At 37.4% G+C, this 20,562-nt stretch overlaps 1 protein-coding gene across 2 annotated transcripts in view; it reads left to right on the top strand.

Moving 5' to 3' along the window:
* The window catches only part of LOC149572741 (BRCT domain DNA repair protein), an 80,128-nt gene that overhangs the window by 21,974 nt on the left and 37,592 nt on the right, over positions 1-20,562 (top strand). The window contains exons 2-8 of one of the 2 annotated variants that reach the window (XM_089813829.1): positions 2,653-2,744; positions 2,883-2,985; positions 3,511-3,776; positions 4,990-5,121; positions 5,262-5,384; positions 6,198-6,239; positions 6,334-6,486. In XM_089813829.1, the coding sequence (XP_089669955.1) occupies positions 2,653-2,744; positions 2,883-2,985; positions 3,511-3,776; positions 4,990-5,121; positions 5,262-5,384; positions 6,198-6,239; positions 6,334-6,486 (911 nt within the window). The remainder of the gene's footprint in view (positions 1-2,652; positions 2,745-2,882; positions 2,986-3,510; positions 3,777-4,989; positions 5,122-5,261; positions 5,385-6,197; positions 6,240-6,333; positions 6,487-20,562) is intronic. The other variant, XM_089813830.1, reaches the window with a different exon arrangement.

The raw sequence follows: 20,562 nt of genomic DNA on the forward strand, positions 1-20,562 counted from the left end.
ACGAGTCAAGTAGGGGAAATTGAAGAGACACATAGATGGCTATGAAAGGACCTTTAGAGTCTCTTTCTCTTCATGCTTGGGATTGAATTTGAGTTCAAATTCTCTCTTGGCGAATTTTGGAAGCTTGGAATTTTCAATTTCAGAACCTAAGGATGGAAACCTTCAAGTGTTGGATTGGACGCAACCTTGATTCATCAACTGTGGTGAATTTGTGACAGAGTTTACAGTTGCATTTCAGGTTCTTTTTTGGTTATCCAATCTGACCGTTATCATTGATTTATGATAGGATTGTTATTGTATTGCTGAATATTATAATGCAATAACATTTTTTAGAGTATATTTTATTAGGTAAATTCTGGATTTGCTGGCTAAATCTGAAAACTGTGCATGAAAATTATTTGTTTATATTTCTGAAATTTATTGAGCAAATATTTGGGGAGAATATCTGGGTGGGATATCACAAGCTCATTCATCTAAATGATTTCAGGCCCTACAGCTGTTTCTTGTTCTATTTGCTTGGAAATCATAGATTCCCTTGTGACATCTTCAAATTGCAAGTTATTTTGCACTAGTGCTCTTTGCCTTGACCAAATCATGGAAATGTAGGGTTCGATATTGAGTTGGGTATACAATTAAAGTTCATGAATAAGCTTTGTTGCTGCACAGTGCTGCTTCTTGATCCATTCCTTGTAGAAAATACAGAAGTTTCAAATACAATCAGTGTAACCCGGGTGCGCGCACCCGGGTCAAAACCCCGGCGCACCCGGTGTGCGTGTGTCACGCACCTGCCGCACCCCCGCCGGGAGTTTTTCTGCTGCCGCACCCCCGCCGCACCGGTCAAGCACCCGGGGGGGACGCAGTGCTTGGGTGCTTCCAGGGTGCTTGGGTGCTTCTTGGGTGCTCGTGAGGTGCTTCCTGGGTGCTTCTCGAGTGCTCGCGGGGTGCTTCCTGGGTGCTTCCCGGGTGCTTGCAGGGTGCTTCATGGGTACTCACTTTGATATGGCTATGATACATTATTATTATTTCATTGTTTCATGCTATTCGGCTCATTGTCATCATGAGCATCTTTATGATATATGATATTCATAGAATCATATTTGAAGAATGAATTTTGAATCATGCATCTTGAACTAAGTTGATTTGTTAAATGGTCATTAGTAATGGTTATGAAGTTTCAAGTTTCAAGTTTGAACTTATGGTTTGTGAATCACATTTCAATTTTCTCTTTTCATTGTATTCAACTATATTTGGTATGTTAATGTTATATAATATATTGAAGTATCATTTCATAATTAGCATTTTCAGTCATATATATTATATATATACTATAATGCAACCCCCTCCCTCCACTCCCCCTCGTCCCCTACCCCCCCACCCCCCCTCCGCTCCCCCACCGCCGCACCCCCGCCGTCCCCCCGCCGTCCCCAAATTGAGGCTTTTTTTTTCCTGCACCCGAAACTCGTCCCGACGTCCCCTCGCACCGCCGCACCCCCACGCCAGGGTAACACTGGATACAATAGAATGTTAGAAGGCATTGTTATCATAATGTCCATATTGGCTGTGAGTTGTGATTTTGACTCTCTCTGTAAGGATATAATAGCATTGCCAATTAGAAATACTCTTATTTTTTTCTCTGCTTGTCCTGGAGAAGATGGAAGCAATGGATGATAGTTCATAGGAGGGAATGAACTAAATGGAAATAATATTTTTGAATCCTTGGATTGTTTGCCAATTCTTTGATCTGATTCTTTAAATAATCATTATGTATCTTTATTATTGTTTAGCATAATGAATCATACAAATGATGATGATAAACGTGTGTAGATGCCGAAACTTGACAGTTTATCTCCATTACCCATTTAATAGGTGAAAAGGTGTTTCTGTTCTAATTGGTCATCTTTTAACCTGCTGTACATTTCTTGCTGTCACCTGCAAATTTTTTCTTTCCATCCCCTTTAATTTTTTTGCATGAGACTGAGCAAAGTCTTATTTATTTTTGAAAGCTTCTAAATTACTAATGTGTAGTTTTAAAAGTTGCTAAATATTTGCTTCCTTTATGTACATGTTTTTGAAAAAACTATAACCTTCGCCTGATGATTTTGTTTTACATAAAGTCTAGTTTTAAACTGTTTTTCTCTCCTATTTTTAAACTGTCTTGTTTCCTATTTTATAAATCATAAATAAATATAAAGATATAATAACTTCAAATAATTTTTACTATTTTTAAAATTAATTAAATTCCTTTCCGATCCATGATATCTAAATACTCTGTTTCTCATAACATTTCTGTTGCCATTAAATTTCCTTTATTTGTTTCTGGTAACTTCATAAGTAATTATGAAACAAGTTTTCTTTGCTTGAAATGTTTTGTCCTCAAAAGTATGGAAATAGATGGATGAAAAGTTGAAATATAGCGTTTTCCCAAGATGCCTCATCTTTTGGTAAATTATACTGCTTAATTCAGTGTTCAAGGATTAATCTGTAACACAAATTCCTTGAACAACTTTCAGTAATGCATAATGTTTAAGTGTTAATAGTTTATCTTTTTTTATAGATATGTGTACTGTTAATGCTTTATTTTACATCTGCTGGTAATATTCTGGCATCTCATATTCCCATTTATTGAAATGTAATGTGATTGGTGTGATGCAGAGGCAAGGAAACAGGTTCAGGCTGCCACAGGGAGAATGGGAGGCCAATACAGTCCTGATCTGCATCCTCGATGCACTCATCTTGTTGTTCAGATATCCTCTTTCTGCTTGCATGTTTCCTTACAAATAATATGAGTTGAATCAATTCTATTGCAAACCTTTTTCATTTTCTTTCATAAAGTCCTAAATTTTTTCGTTAAGCCTTTATTGTAGCTCTTTAACATATTTAACAGCTTCGGTGGACGTAAATTTGAGCATGCATTGAAGCATGGATTGAAACGAGGCCTTTTTATTGTTACTTTGGCTTGGTTTGTTAATTGTGTCAAAACCAATGGTACACATACATATTTTCCCAACTTTTTCAAGCTTTCTTAGGTAGCATTGTAACTGGCGCACCATTTTGGCCTGTAAATGTGCTCCCATATTTTCCTACATCAAAGCACTGATTCCTTGAACCAAAAACCACAGATAAAGATGGATTCTTCTTATTTTGTTAATATTGGTTATATGACACACTTGACTTGCTTTTAAAATGAATAATTGACAGATCAGAGTTCATTTTTAAATGAACGTTTTGTTGTGCTATTAAACTTGGTACATGTTAGTGCCTTACAAACTTTCTCATAGCAGCCTTTTATCAATTATTGTTTAGACTTGGGTTTAAATGACCTTCTCTGTGCTATCAAATGGTACATGGTCAATAACTTATGAGATTTCTCATAGCAAAATTACTCAATTATTGTTTGCATATAATTGCTTTTACATTATAGGTGGCAAACATTTTGACTGATACAAATAATGCACTACAATGATATGTTCATTCATTAATGGTTTGACTTGTCTTTCAATCTTCTTGCAGCTAGGCTGGACGAATCAGCTTACAGTGTGAACAGCATTGTACATCCTGGATTGCCTCTAGAGGAATTTTCCCAACTTGTCGCAATCACCAATGCAGAGCACTCTTGTTTGCCTCTCATTAGCCATGAGGATAGTAAGTCACTAAGCAAGGCTGTGCAACCGTTTTCTCAATCTTCCAGCAAAAATATCTCTAAAAATGCAGGATCTGTACTCTCTGGATACTGTTTGTATATTGACATGGATGTGCCATGTGAACTGCATAAAAAGGTAAATCATAAAATGCTTTATTGCTTTCTAAGCCTATTGCAGGTTCATTAAGGAGTGTGCTTGCTTTTTGCATCATTGTTTTGGATAAACACAATGTTTTGTCAAGATAATTGACAATATACAAAAAAAACAGGAATACTGGGTTGGTTCAATAAGTAATTTTTTTCTTGTCTTAATGATGTATCATAGAAAATTTAAAGAAAAAGAAATAATTTTTATACCTGTTGATGATTAAAAATAAGTCAATGGGAGAATACATCTGTTTAGAAAAAAAAATTCTACAAAGAGAAAATCCTAGAGAGTCCTACAAAAGAGATTAACACAAAAAAATTTACAATTGTGATCACCAATATGTGGACAAGAAACCAATACTAATAGCCAAGTAGTGGGTTATGAGAACCTCAAAGATAATAAGCTGAAGAGTATTGGAGAGATAGGGTTCAAGACTCACTGACTATCTCTATTCATGCCTTAAAAGGGGAGCCATTATATCACTGTGAATAGACTAATACAAGTCTGATAGCTCTCATGGGCAGTGCTTAAGGCAAGACGGTTGAGTTGGGGGTTTCTAAGTGGAAGGAAGAAACTTCCTTCAGAATCACACCTAGCATCCAAGGCTGACATAACTCGTAGTAGTAAAGAAGCTTGGAGAGAACTAGATATATGTTGGTGAGAAGAATTCTAACTGCAATGTTGGGATAAAGAAAAACTGCATTGTCAAGATGGAATATGTTGGGCTATAAGTTGTGAGAAATGTTGTCTTGTAGTTTTATTTGCATATATGTGAATCAGAGGTATGCAAAAGCCATTTAGAGCTCCTGGTTTCCTAGATGGGCTAGAAGGAAGCCATCAGCCTGATGGCCCTAGGTTCCTCAGAGACCCCTCTTGGGGATCTATATTGAAGCTTGATGGCCTCTTGTATAGAGCGTGATTGAAATTTTGATGCAAAAGACAAACACATTGTTATTTCTTTGAGCTCCTCACTGAATCTTGTGACTATTAAATTTATTATTCATAGTTGTAGGTTCCTTACAGACTATAAAGGAGATATATTTTACCCCCTATTTCATCCTAAACATTATTTTGTATAAGTTTTGTTAGATTATATGATATTTTTTCTGTTCTCTTAAATGTGACATCTATTTTGAATGCTTAATATTGGTATTTCTGTATAGGCTTATTTGTCAATGTCTTGTGAAACATGCATGTTTAGGTAGCCGAGGCAGCACAAAGAGAAGGTGCAACATTTGTAGATCGTTGGTTTATTGGATGCAATGCAACACATGTAGTATGTGAGGGTCCATCATTTCAAAGATATGTAGGCTACACTTCAAACCTAGTAACGGTAATTGATATTTCAATTCTTGTGTCTTTTAACATTTCAAACTGAATTTATTGCAAGATTGTGCTATTGGAATTTGAAGCTGTTTTCCTGTGATCCTATATAGGATGTTGATGTCATTTTGTATTGAATATATGATTCAGCCATTATGGGTATTGAAGACAACGAAGGAGAGATTTGTCCAGCGACTTGTCCATTTTTCTGCTGACTTGGCGAGACAAATAGCAATCATGCTGGATAATTTTCAAAGCAACCATTTGGCACAGGCTAGTTTATTAACTTTTTTGCTTTTTTGTATGACAATATGATTCTGGATTATTTATGTGGACATATGCATTCCACAATTTTTTTGAAGTTTATGTGGTTTGTGCAATTGTGGTAAAAAATGAATTCCTACAAATATAACATTGCAAATTCATATGCCTTATTGTCATGAAATTTGTTAGAAACTTAAAAATATGGCTATTTGAAAGAGGATGAGATTTTATGTTTTTGATTTGAACAAATAGAAAATAATAAGAGTCTAGAAGTATTGCAAGAAACTTAATGTTTACGTTTTATTATGAGGTGTATTTGTTTACATAAAATTGCCATACAAGCTGAGTTGAATGCTTTGTACACAGGTTTTAGTTCGGACTGTCAGCCTGCTTTAAGATATAGATTTTGGTTTCTAATGTCTCATTGGAAAGGGAATGTTATTTGTGTATGGGCTTTTTCAGAATGAACTTAATCTAGGTAGTTATTTCAATAGTTTGAAAGCAAATGCTTTGGTCCTTTCTGTGTTTACTTATGTCATTTATGTAGCACATCTGATTAATCACATTTTAAGCAGTTTATTAATTTACAAAAATTCTTTGTGGAAATGCCATTTAACAAAATGAATATAATGGAAATGCTGTACAACTCTTAATGAATTTACTAAGCATAGTTTCAAGTAGTTAAAATTTCATGGTCATCTATTAGTAACATAAATGAAGACATAGTGTTCTTCAATCAATATTTAACAAATTGCTTAATAATGTTGACTCAGGTTTGAACCTTGACTGATTTTATGTTTGGTGTTCCCCAAACATATACAGATTGTACACAAGATGGACTCAAATAGATTTCAAAGAACTCTAGTATGTTAAGGGTCCATTATTATCTCAGCTGTTATGAATTCTTAATTATATCCTTTGCTGAAATCTATTATTTATATCTTGTTTCAAAATCCAGGATGAAAATATTCATGGACGTGGCTATGGTAGTATCTTGTCAAAAGGTGGAACACGTGATGAGAAATATATACAGACAGAAGTTGAAGAACGAGAGCAAAGAGTAAGTGCAGCTAAAGCATGTGTTAGGAGGAGGCGGGGACCTCGTATGCAAGTAAGCTGCCAATTTCCTTTTATTGACTGAACATTGGTGAAACTTATCCCATTATACATATTTTGTTTGTATTCAATTTATAGGAATGATTGCTCTTTGAATTCTAAATCTCTCTATATATGGGTCCTAATAGACATGTTTTTGCAAAGTTCTTGTTATAATCTATTATTTGAGGTGGGATTTGAGATTGCTATCATGACTAGATTGTAAATTTGAGATGGCATAATGAATTATGCTTTTACAAGTTGATGTAGACATGTGAGTGTTTTTTTCTTCACTCAATTAATGCTCCTATTTAGAACTTTTCATATTAACTGAGAAAACATGCTGTCTTTCCTTGTGGTTATGTTCCTCTTATTATAATTGGTGCTTGCTATTTGTCTTGAGGCATGCACATCCTCTGCAGTGGAAAGTTAACTTTCAAATGCCAAATTAAATGAGTATTGCTTTTTTGAATAAATTGTTAACATGGAAGATATGCTATCAGCTCTGCAGTGCAGAATGTCTCTATATTTCCTTTTAACTCCCTTCAAAATTTGTGCTATTGGTGGCATTGAGATTAGAATATCTTCTACTATTTGGTTTTGTCTTCTGTCTTCACATGAGTGATTTTGTGATTGCTGAGATAATTACATTTTGGGATGGGAGGAATTTGGGATGCTTAACATATAGTATATTCTATAAAAGATGTTCATGTTGAAAGTCCAAAGTGACAAGGAGAAATTCTCGCACTGCAAAGAAGCAAAGGCTTTATTATTGTGTATTTGAAGAGATAATAGATGAGGAGGTTGTCATGGAATTCGGGTATAGTTTGCAATGTTGTAAGGATGAGTGTCTATACAAAGAAGATAGACAAGGATTCCTTATGATGCAGGAGTATAATAATCTGAGAACATGGTGAAGGTAAATGCTTATCTATTCTAAGCATGACTTTGAGATAGAGGTGAGATTGATGCACTTCTTTTCGAAAACAAATGTGGGTCACACTGAACTAGTGAAAATGGGTACAATTAGATATGAACCACCATCTGTAATGGAGATAACTGATAATACTAGGGTTTCATTTTGGGCAAAAGATTACATGCAATGGAGTGGACCTTGACTCTAGAATGATATTGGCTGCATTCAAAATTTCAAATTCTTCAAGAAGTATAATGATTTGTTCATGCTGATACATTATCTAAGAGTGATCTGTTGAACTTGTTCTCACAGTCATTATAGTTATAACTGTAAGCTCATATGAGATAAAGGCACAGTATGTAGACCAAGCACAGTAAGAGATTAAGAGATGACAGGAATTATCTTCAAGACATAGAGAGTGATTGGCGGCCACCCTTAATGTTAGAAGAGTCCTCAGATTTGGGTGTGTTAATTTCTTTTTAACATTGACAGGTTATACCTAAGAAGAAATGACTGGGAATGAAATTTATTGATGGTAAGCTGGAGTTCTGGGGTACGACCAGATCATCATTGCAAAAGACAAGTCGAAGATGACCATTGTATTGGGAAAGGACATTTATGCATACAATTGAAAATCTTCTATTGGTGGATGTATCTTTTGTTATAACACCACAAATTTGTACTCGCCTTTTAATCTCAGACCAAAAAAAAAAAACGTTCCCTAGTGATGCAATATGCAGAAACATAGAAACACGAGATCAAATCAACACTAGAATTTTATGCTGGGAAAACCCTCCAGCCTTAGGGGTAAAACCCAGGTACACTCTAAGTAGATCCTTTATTGAATAATTAAAGCATTCAATACAAAGCTTCACAAGCTAAATCCGATGAATAACTAGTTCATTGAGACTGTTATCACATAACAAGCATCTACAAAATATGAACTGCTCTACAGAATAAGGACTGCTCTTATATGAATCACACAAATCACATGCAAAACTAGCCAATTGATAATTGCAGAGATAGAATGAAGTATTGCTGAAATAATCCTTCAAAACTATCACTGTACTCTAGACACAAGATGATCACACACACCATCATTTCTCAGAAAGTCTGAAGAAATTACATCACCTGTATGACACAGCGGTCTTTGAATGCTCACAATAATCACACATTGTGGAACAAATCACCCTCTCTTCTATCACTTGACATGGAAGAAGAAATGGCTGCTGCCCAGAATGCATGATATCAAAGATGCCGAAAGGACAATCAAGAAAACTCTCGAGACATCAAATGACTGCAAAGGCAAGATGTCCATCCTTTACGGCAGTTGATACACTTCATGCTACAAAAATGCATCGAAGATACAATCTCTACAAATAATAAACATCCATCATCAATGAAATATGACACAACAATTCTCAGGAAAATGTTACACATCAACCTCAACCAATCACAGAAACGAAGGAGCAAGAATAATTGACCACTGATGACTAACTCCTGAGAGCATAAAGGAAGACGACAATTGTCACCAAAAACCTTTACATTTACTCCAGTCTTTAGTCACCAACATCTAGAGCAGAAGCCACAATATGGAAAATTGATTCAATGCAAAATGCCCTATCTTCAATACATGAAACCAAGAGACGAGACACAAAAAGAATAAAGAAGACATATGAAAGAAAATCGTTGAAAGGCACAGACGACAACAATAATGGAATGAACTGTTCCATCTTCACATTCCCATGGTACAATAATGACCTGCAGTGTGATCAGGAAGCCGATACAAGAGCATATGAAAAATAGCAGTTACAGGAATGGCCAATACAAGAAGTGTAACCTCTTCACAGTCTTAAGTTTTACGATAGTAGAGAATACAAAGCAGGAGTCTCAGAATCAATATTGAAGCAATCATCACAGGCAAAGATTCTTAGCAAAGCAGATATTTTTCCCTGATTCTCATGTCACGGAGTCTTTGAACATGACAATCACAATGGCTACACCCATTGTGAAGGAAACCTAAACCTTATCATGAAATCTCTCTACGTGATGGCATCATGGAGTCACTCAACATGATGTTCACCATGGCTACTCCGTGTGTGAAATAAACACAATCTCACATCATGGAGTCAAGATGTTGTCATGGAGTCTCTGAACATGATGTCCACTATTAATACTCCCATGAGTTGAATAAACACAAGCTCTCATCAGAGAGTCACTCAATGTGATGTTGTCATGGAGTCTCTCAATATGACGTCCACTATGGATACTCCCATGAGTTAAATAAACACAAGCTCTCATCAGAGAGTCACTCAAAGTGATGTTGTCATGGAGGCTCTCAACAAGACATCCACTATGGCTAAACCCATGAGTGGAAAGAGCAAAAAGGGCTTTCATCTCAAATTTCTCCATTTCAGAGAGAAACTGCATTAAAAGACATAATAAGAGCAAATGATGCTGAGACTCTCTCTCAGCTGAGACTTCTTCTCAGTGTGAGTAGCATTCTCACAACTTTATTTTTTCATAATAAATTATAGTTGACTTCAATTTGTGACCAGACAAGGAGTTTTGAAGCCACACAGCTTCACGAGCCTGCTGATCCGCTGCAAAGGACTTGGCACTTTCTATCCACCGCTCAAGCTGCCTCTGAATCTTCAAGCACTAGCACCAATGTCCTGACCTCCTCATTCAAGATTGCCTGCAAAGCTTAACTTAGAGGAATGATTTTCGGTACACACACCCGAAACTTCTGACATGCTAGAGTCCAAGACTATCCTCAGCCTCATCCCAGATCACTCTGAACAGAAAAGTTTGCGAAGATACAAAAGTTAAATCTAGATTGACTGTGCAATTCAGTTTTGTGCAGCTGAAGAGTTTATTTTCAAAGACTTAAGCATTTGGCCTTGGAACACTACCACTTAGCTGATGTTTTTATCTGTTCATAGAACTCCCTTTGAATGTCATTGCCCACTCTTAGAGGAACTGATCACAAGATAATCTGAATATGTTCTTCTGTGTTAAGTGTCAGCTTTCTTAATTTCCTTGCAGAAGCAAACTCTCCACCCAGGGTTGACCCTATTACGAGGTAATTGGTAAATACTTGCTTATTAATAACAGAGACCGAAAGGTCAATTTATACAAAAGGAAGAGACGATGTTTCCTTAGGAAACGATCGTAAAGAATAGAAACATTCTATTCTAGAGAAAGCAAAAAACGAAAGCAAACTAAAGCTAAAGATATTTACAAGATAACCATTAACTAATAATAGACGTCTTATCTATTATTGTAATACCCTCCCTTAATGGTTAATCTAACACACCAAGCTGTCCTCTGAATTTGACAAACTTATCAGGACCAAGAGGCTTGGTGAGAATGTCTGCAGTCTGATCTGAGGTAGGAACATACTGCAGATCTATAGTCCCGTCTTCAACCAGCTGTCGTATGTAATGACAATGAACATCCACATGCTTGGTTCGTTCATGGAAGATTGGATTCCGTGCTAACTTGATAACGCCTTCGTTATCAACAAACAGAGTAGTCGGTCCTGCTGGTGACATCTGCATATCCCCAAGCGTCCGACGAAGCCAGACAGCTTCACATCCTGCCTTAACAGTCCCTCTATATTCAGCCTCTGTAGAAGAGAGAGAAATTGCTTGCTGCTTCTTGCTGGTCCATGTGACTGCACCGGATCCCAAACTGAACACATATCCAGATGTTGACTTTTTATCATCAACAGAGCCTGCCCAATCTGAATCTGTGAACCCACTGAGTTTAGGATTAGAACTCCGAGAATACAGAAGTCCATAATCAGAAGTGCCCTTCACATAACGAAGCACACGCTTTGCTGCCATCCAATGATCAGCCTTAGGAGCTGTCATAAAGCGTGAAATATAGCTGACTGCGAAGCTGATATCAGGCCTAGTAGCAGATAGGTAGATGAGGCTGCCTACTAGTTGCCTATACGTAGTATCATCAACGGAAGGAGAATCAGACTTGGCTGATAACTTGAGACCTTTCTCCATAGGTGTAGATGCAGGTTTGCAATCCTGCATTCGGAATTTGTCTAACAAGGCTCTGGCATATTTGGACTGAGAGATGAATATACCAGAAGACTGTTGCCAAACTTCAACACCTAAGCAATAATGCATGAGCCCAAGGTCAGTCATATCAAAAGACTGGCATAAGTGTTGTTTGATTCCCTGAATCAAAGATGCCGAACTGCCAGTGATGATCAGATCATCCACATAGATAACCAGAAGGATGATGTCACTGTCAGTAGTCTTGATGTACAGATTTGAGTCTGAAGAACTCCTCTTGAAGCCTTGATCACTGAGGTACGTATCAATCTTGATGTACCATGCCCGAGGGGCCTGCTTTAAACCATAGAGAGCTTTTACCAATCTGAGAACCTGATGGTCTTTACCAGCAACCTTGAAACCAGGAGGCTACGTCATGTAGACCTCTTCATGGAGATCACCATTCAGGAAAGCACTCTTTACGTCCATCTGATGGACCTTCCAGCCAAATTGTGCTGCCATGGCTAAGACTAATCTGATGGTGCTCATCTTTGCAGTAGGAGCAAAGGTCTCCTCATAATCAATGCCCTGACGCTGAGAAAAGCCCTTTGCCACTAAACGAGCTTTGTACTTATCCAAAGTACCATCTGATTTGTATTTGATTTTGTAGACCCATTTGCAGCTAATGGGTTTCTTCCCTGGGGGAAGATCAGAAAGGACCCAAGTGTTGTTCTTCAGTAGGCTCTGGTGTTCAGATTGCATGGCCTGTTCCCACTCTGGAATTCCTTTAGCCTCGGAATATGTTTGAGGTTCAAACACACTGTGAATGTTGGCCATAAGAGCAAAGTTAACAGAATCTATAGTTTTGCCCTTTTTCCGACTAGTTCTCCCATCAATGAGCTCATCATCATGAAGATCAGCAAGTGTCTTAGCCCACCACTTAGGCCGGAGAGGAGAATGACCAACAGTAGTACTAGGAGATGCTTGATCAGCAGGATCCTGATCAGAAGAATGTGGATCAAACTCAGGTGAAGCATCTTCAAAACGAGGTGATCCTGCAGGAGAAGCCGGAGGTGGCTGTACAGGTATCACTGGCAGGACTGGAGCTGTAGGAGCTACTGGAGCCCTCCCATCAGGTGGACCTAATGGAAGCCGAACTCCCAAATCATGAACCTGCATAGGCTGGTCTGTTGGATCAGGAACAGGAGAAATTGGCATGAATGGTCCTCGCTGCTCATCAAAGACTACATCGCGACTGTATATGAGACGAGATGTCTCAACATCAATAAGGCGGTAGGCTTTGTGAAGACTGCTATATCTAGCAAGCATCAGTTTCTGACTCTTGGCATCCAACTTGGTGCGTGAAGCATCAGGGATCCAAACAAAAGCAAGAGAGCCAAAAACCTTCAGGTGACTGATTCTGGGCTTGCGACCTGACCAGGCCTCTTCCGGAGTTTTACCTTTGACCGCCACTGTGGGTGATCGGTTCAACAGATAAACTGCAGTGTTAACTGCTTCTGCCCAAAAACGCTTCGGAACATGTCTGTGTTCGAGCATGGAACGAGCCATCTCGGTGATTGTCCTGTTCCGACGTTCAACTACACTGTTTTGTTGTGGCGTGTGGGGTGTGGTGAACTGGCGTTGGATGCCATGTGTATCCAAGAAGCTGGAGAAAACATTAGAACAAAATTCCCCCCCATTGTCTGATCTAAGAGTAATAATAGATTTCCCAGACTCTTTTTCAACTAAGGGTTTAAACTTCTGAAATACAATAAATGCATAGGATTTCTTTTTAAGGAAATACACCCACATTTTTCTACTGAAATCATCTACAAACAACAGAAAATACTTGTACCCAAGAACAGAAGGAGTGGCCATAGGGCCGCAGATATCAGCATGAACAAGCTGAAGTACTTGAGAAGCTCGCCAAGAATCGCCACTGGGGAAAGGTGTGCGATGTTGCTTCCCATCCTAACATGCGTCACAAACTCCAAGGTGTTGGGTTTGAATCTCTGGCAAACCAAGAACAAGCTCATCCCGAGCAAGTTGTGAGAGATAATGCACATTTAAGTGCCCATATCGCTGATGCCAAAGTGAGCTGATGGAAGATCGCCGAGCAGCCATAGCTAAGTCCTGAGAATCACCAGAATCAGTAAGTCTGAAAAGACCATGATCCTCAAGACCAACTGCAATAGTAGACTTAGTCGCCCGATCAGTGATGGTGCACTGATGTGAACTGAAGGTGACTGCCAAGTGTGGAGAATGTCGCAGCAACTGACTGACCGAGAGTAGATTTAGTTCCATCCCTGGAACGTAGTACACATCAAGGAATATGAGCTTCCTCCCAACAGACTGAATTTGAATGTTGCCTTTACCAACAACCGTGTACTCTTCTCCACCACCAAAGATAACAGAATCTGAATAAGGCTGGTAGTCAGTAAACCAGTCTCTGCGGTGAGTGAAATGTCGAGAGGCACCTGAATCAATGTACCAGGCAGATGACTGTACATGATCTGCAGGTCTTTTAGCCATGAAGGCGTAAAAGGCAGATTCCACCTGCTCAGTGTGCTCTGCACTGTTCGCTTTGGGTTGCGAACCTAATTGCTTAGACTGGGCAGCTAAGCGTTTCCGACATGCAACCTTCATGTGACCATACTTGTGGCAATAGTTGCATTGAATGTTCTTCTTTTTGGTACCATCGGATGCTGGAGCAGAAGACTTTTGCTGAGATGGTTGCTGAAACTTGCCCTTATCCTTCTGAAAGGATTTCGCAGCAAAGGCTTGCTCAGTGGAGGTGGAACTGGAGTTGCTACCGAATTGTTGTTTCCACCGATCTTGCTGAAGTAGCAGGGTGCAGAGATCAGTGAACTTTAGATCAACACCAGTAGATGTGATGTTGAGAGTCTCGATAAAATGCTCATAGGAATTTGGTAAACTCCGAAGAGTGATTACCACAATATCCTCTTCCTCCATCTTGCGACCGATGGCAAGTAACTGATCACGGATTTCCTGAATCCGATTCAGGTGTGCCTGGAGCGAGGTGCGCTCATCCATGACAATAGAAAACAGAGTGTTTTTCAGAAAGAAGGCTCTGCTCTTGTCGGAAGTCTCATGAAGACCTTTTAGATGTGTCCAAATTTCGGCCGCTGTCTTGCCGGATGGAATCTGAGAAAGCTGGTCATCAGCTACGGGGAGTTTGAGAAGCATTACTGCCTCTCGATTGTTCAGATCCCATGTATCTTGATCAGGACCCAGAGAAGTCGGACGCTGCTTAACACCCAGAACAAGTTGATCGGTGTTTCGATATTCGAAGATTGCGATGATGCGCTGCTTCCAGGTTCCATAATTGCGACCATTGAATTTGGAATTATGCTCGAGCAGAATATTTGTCAGAGATGCCATGGCACGTTTTTCAATGAAAAACTGTGAAAATCTGTGAAGGCACGTTCTTCGAGGCAAAAATACGGAAGACCCAGAAGAATCAGAGAATGACCCAAAAGAGAGCTCGAAAAACCCAAAAGGAATCTGCTGTCGTTTTCTGAATCTGCTGGCTCGAAAATCGAGGCACCCAAAAAAAAATGTACGACAACCCAGTTGAGCTCTCGAAAAACCCACCAAGAATTTGCAAACAAAAAAAATTTTCGACCCCAAAAATTAGGGTTTCGAAAAAAAACGGCCCTAGCTGAAAAAAGATTGAAAAAACTTCAGATTTCTTGATGAAAAATGGTCGAATCTGCTTCCCAGAGCACAATGACAGACTGAGACGGCTAAGAGCATGAAGATTTGATACAGAAACATGCAGATTTTCACCCCAAAAACGCGAGTCTCCAAAAAATGGCCACGATTTCCACGCGATTTGCAGACCCGTAATTCGGGAATTTCTCCAAGCAGAAAAACCCTAGGTGGGTTTTGGAGAAATTAGCTGAAATAATTTTGGAAAAATTTAAACAAATAATTTCAAGAAGAAATTATAAATTTTTCTAAAAAAATTTAAGTATTTAGCTCTGATACCATATTACGAGGTAATTGGTAAATACTTGCTTATTAATAACAGAGACCAAAAGGTCAATTTATACAAAAGGAAGAGATGATGTTTCCTTAGGAAACGATCGTAAAGAATAGAAACATTCTATTCTAGAGAAAGCAAAAAACGAAAGCAAACTAAAGCTAAAGATATTTACAAGATAACCATTAACTAATAATAGACGTCTTATCTATTATTGTAATAGACCCAACCTTGTTATGTGACATCAACTTAGACTCATGACTACAAGCTAAGTCCTCATATATGCTCATTTCGCCAGCTGTCATAACTTCCTCACTAGACGTTTAATCTCTTCATTGAATTCCTTATGCTATATTGGGTAAATAATCCGTCATCCTTTTGCTCCTTGTTCCATCTTGCATATTAGAGAGATCTATGATAATTCACAGAATTAAACTACCTTAAGAGTGATATACAGATCAATGCTAAGATAAGACATGAATTACTATTCTAAAGTATGAATTAATAACTACATAAAATGTTCATGAACATTATTCAGGGGTAAGAAATGCTTATCTCTTGACTGTCTAATCTTCCTTACAATCCACCATTTGATCTTTGCTAATCTTTGCGCCTAAATATTCAGATCTGCAGATATACTAAAATTTATCCAGCAAGAGACCTGAAATACTTTAGTAGAAACTGATTCAGCACTGCCAGAGTTCACATCAATAATTCTGACTATGCTGCCCCAAACACATACAGAGAACTGCTTGATTAAACCAGAGATAGCAACAACTTAAGGTATTTAAATTTGGAACAGAAGATTGGACTGCAAATTTCCTCCACTCAACCTATTTTCCAGTCTCCACAAATTGTAATAGGGTACCCCTGTTATACCAAGTTTTTCATTTCCCTTCCCGAGGATGATGAATAGTCATTTACACAAATAGTTTGCAAGCTTGAGGTTTGTTTGTAATATCCAAATATGCATTTCCAAATTAGTTCACTGCTTACAGAAATCAGATTACGTAACAGAGAGCCAAATGCTAATGTGATGTCCCCATTTTGAAATATGACTTAAAAAAAAATAATGAAAATAAATTAGCTAATGAATAAAAAATAATAATATAATTTATTATCATTATAAATTAAATACAAAATGATGTAATATATAAAATTATAAATTGACAAAGTATAATAATATAGCATAGTAATATAATAATAGTATAATTATAGCAATCATTTTATGAAATATAACAATAATAATGAATAAACTATAGTCTATAATATAATATAATATATTAACAAATGTATTAACAAATGAATATAACAATGGTGCAACTGAAAAAATAATAATCGAAGGCAAATGCTTGGCAGTGTTTCAGGAGTTATTGCAAGAGGGCATGGCTTCTGATTAGGTGTAAGTCTTTACCCAAATCCTCCATCGTAGGACACAGACAGGCATCGAATTTCAATTTTGAGGGATTCTAGACAAGGGACATGGACGATAGCTCAATACAAGGACATCTTGGAGATTGGCGAACAAGGACATCTTGGAGATTGGTGAACTGCAAAGAGATACGATTGCATCATTGGATGCACTGGGTATAAATGATATACGAATTGCACACATAGGACAAACAGACAGCAGTGAAGACCATGGTATATGAATATAAATTGAAGACTAAGATTTCTGATACCCTGTCAAGTGGAATAAGATTAGTCTTAAGACAACTGTAGATTATTCGGATACTCCTGGTGACTGAATGACATCAGATTTGGAATTTGAACAGTGAAACAACCATCTAGTACACAGTAAAATTATACAGACGGGAGGACTTGTCTTGGGGTAATTCAAGACATAGATTCTATATACCAAGGTATCCACAACAGCAGAAATAGAAGTCACTCTTAGTGAGAACGGGATTGGAGATTATTCAAATAAGTTGGTTACTGATCATAGGGATGGATTCAAATTTTATACTAAAAAATAGGATGATATGGATGATATCGATTTATATTACTTAAGAAGATAACAGAGGAATTAGAGAAGTTATACAATATATTTTTATCCTTCACAAGGAAGAAATAGGAAGGGGGAATTTAAGCTGGATTTGGATGATTGGAAGGATCATAAATTATTACTTATTCATATGAAGGAAATAAGAAATTTAGTATAGATTACATCAAAGGAGGCTGTTTTGAGAAACCAGAGAGATAGAGGATTGAGGAACTTATCAACCATGTTAGAATACAAATAGCTGTAAGAGTGAAAAGGGTTGGCAAAGCACTGTAGATAATTATGATAAACATCAGTCCTATATATGCAAACTACTACCAAAGTCTGAGAGGAAAGTATTCTTTAGTTCTTGATCTGTTTTTTGTATTTGAGTTGATTTACCTTGCAAAAGGCTTTTTAATTGGTAAGGTGTATCTCTAACGTCTTGTAATTTCTGTTTTAATGGAATTGTGATGCTAGGGCAAATATTAAGGCAGTCCCAAAAAGGGACATTACAGCTAACCTTAAATCACATAATCAGATCTGAAGATTGTCTCGATGGTGTACATCAACAATGCTCGGAACAAGGAGACTTGTTTTTTTGCTGCCAGCAAGTTTGACTACCATGATTGGCTGAAACCAACTCAACATATTTTGGAACTCAAAGGAAGATAGAATGCAGGGCAGACCTTCAGTTAGTAGTTTGGAGCCATTCACAGCTTCCCCATATCACTCAATGCTACCAATAGATAGCTATGAACCTTCTATGCTTACAGGGAAAAGTTTAAAAGTGATCAGACAGTGTAGTATATACCAATATTGTTTTATTTGGATCAGACTTTATGCTGAAAGCCCTAATACATCCTTAAAGCCACAATAATAATACTTAACACAAGGCAATAATATGACAGTTTTTCAGAGGGAAAAATAATTTCTTCAAAATAAAGTCCTTTTGAATTGTCTCTAGGTTCTTTATGAGCTGAAGCAACATCAACATTTGCAGGAGCAACTTGATGCTTTTGTCAGAGTGACCATCCTATTACAAGGTAATTGGTAAATACTCGCTTATTAATAACAGAGACCGAAAGGTCAATTTATACAAAAGGAAGAGACGATGTTTCCTTAGGAAACGATCGTAAAGAATAGAAACATTCTATTCCAGAGAAAGCAAAAAACGAAAGCAAACTAAAGCTAAAGATATTTACAAGATAACCATTAACTAATAATAGACGTCTTATCTATTATTGTAATACATCCTTGTCAATTCTATAATCTTTATGAAGGAGACAACTGATCCTCCTCTAGCCATTTTAATATGAAGTTGAAGTATCAAGGCCAGAGCTCTGCTAGTGTTGTTGAATTCATACAAGCTTTGAGACTCTCAAAGATCTCTTTAGCTGAATTAAACTTGGATATAGTAGGTACAACGTGATCCTTCAAAGAATCAATCAATATCTTCCTTGCCATGATATTATTCTTTCTGCATTAAGCTTTCTCAGTGTCATTAGACTTTATGTAGTTGAGAAAGATTGCTTTCTTAAAGAGCAATGAGGATTCTGAATTTCCACGAAGTTGGATGCACCATCAAGCTTATCTTCAACTTTGAGTCCATTCACTATTGTTGTAAGCTGGAATAAACTAGCTAGGAGAAAAGCAAAGAACATTTCGAAGCTTAAGAGTTCTAGCTGTGGATTTTTTCTAAATCTGGCTCTGATACCATGTTAAATTTAGAACTAGAAAAACATAGATGCAATATGCAAAAACATAAAATACACAGGATCAAATCAACACTAGAATTTTGTTCTAGGAAAACCCTCCAGCCTGAGGTGAAAATCCCAATCACACTCAAAGTAGATCTTGTATTGAATAATGAACGCATTCAATACAAATCTTCACAATCAAAATCAGATGAATAACTTCTTCACCGAGACTGTTATCACATAACAAGCATCTATATAATGTGAACTGCTCTACTGAATATATAATGCTCATATGAATCACACAAAATCACTTCCAAAACTAGCCAACTGATACTTACACAGATAGAATGAAGTATCACTGAAACAATCCTGCAAAACTATCATTGTTCTCTAGGCACATGATCTTTGCTTAGAAAGTCTGAAGAAATGACACGATTCATAACAAAACACCCTCTCTTATATCACCCGAGCCCCTCATGACATGAAAGAAGAAATATCTGCTGCCTAGAATGCATGATATCAAAGATACCAAAAAGACAGTTAAGAAAACTCCCACAACATCAAGTGACTGCAAACACGAGATGTCCATCCTTTACATTGGTTGATACACTTCTTTCTACACATGCTATAAAAACACATTGAAGATACTATCGCTACGGACAATAAACATCCATCATCAATGAAAGATGACACGATAATTTCTAGGAAAATGTTACACATCAATCTTGACCATTCACGGAAACAAAGGAGCGAGAATAATTGATTACCGATCACTAACTCCCAAGAGCATAAAGGAAGAGGACAATTGCCACCAAAGGACTATTACATTTACTCTAGTCTTTAGTGACCAACATCTAGAATAGAAGCCACAATACGAAAAATTGTTTCAATGCAATATGCACTGTCTTCAATACACAAAACCAAGAGACTAGAGACACAAAAAGAGTAAAGAAGATGTATGAAAGAACATTGTCAAAAGGCTCAAACAATAATAATAATGGAACAAGCTATTCCATCTTCACATTCATATGGCACAATAATGACCTGTGGCATGATAAAGAAGCTGATACAAGAGCATATGACAAATAGCAGTTACATGAATGCCCAATACAAGAAGTGTAATCTCTTCACAGTTGTATTTTCCTTGATAGCAGAGAATACAAAGCAAGATTCTCAAAATTAATACTAAAGTAATCATCACAGGTAAGAAAAGTGTCTCCTATAGCTACCAATCTTCAACACCTAGCACAAAGGTGAAACTGTGAACATGGTCAAGAAACATCCCAAGGTGAGCATAGTATCTAATCAACTCTTTGGTCCAGTTATAGCAGTAGGGTCTATTGTGGTCGATTATTTTGTTAAAAGGGATCATTTGATGATAATATTCTATGTCTATTTTGTGGCAGGTAACTTTGCAGTATTTTCTAATGTGACCCCATCAAATTTTCCATAAATATACCTATTAGGTCTTAA

Source organism: Cupressus sempervirens, chromosome 2, assembly GCF_028749045.1.
Source record: "Cupressus sempervirens isolate cs-2001-9-10 chromosome 2, ASM2874904v1, whole genome shotgun sequence".
NCBI lineage: Eukaryota > Viridiplantae > Streptophyta > Pinopsida > Cupressales > Cupressaceae > Cupressus > Cupressus sempervirens.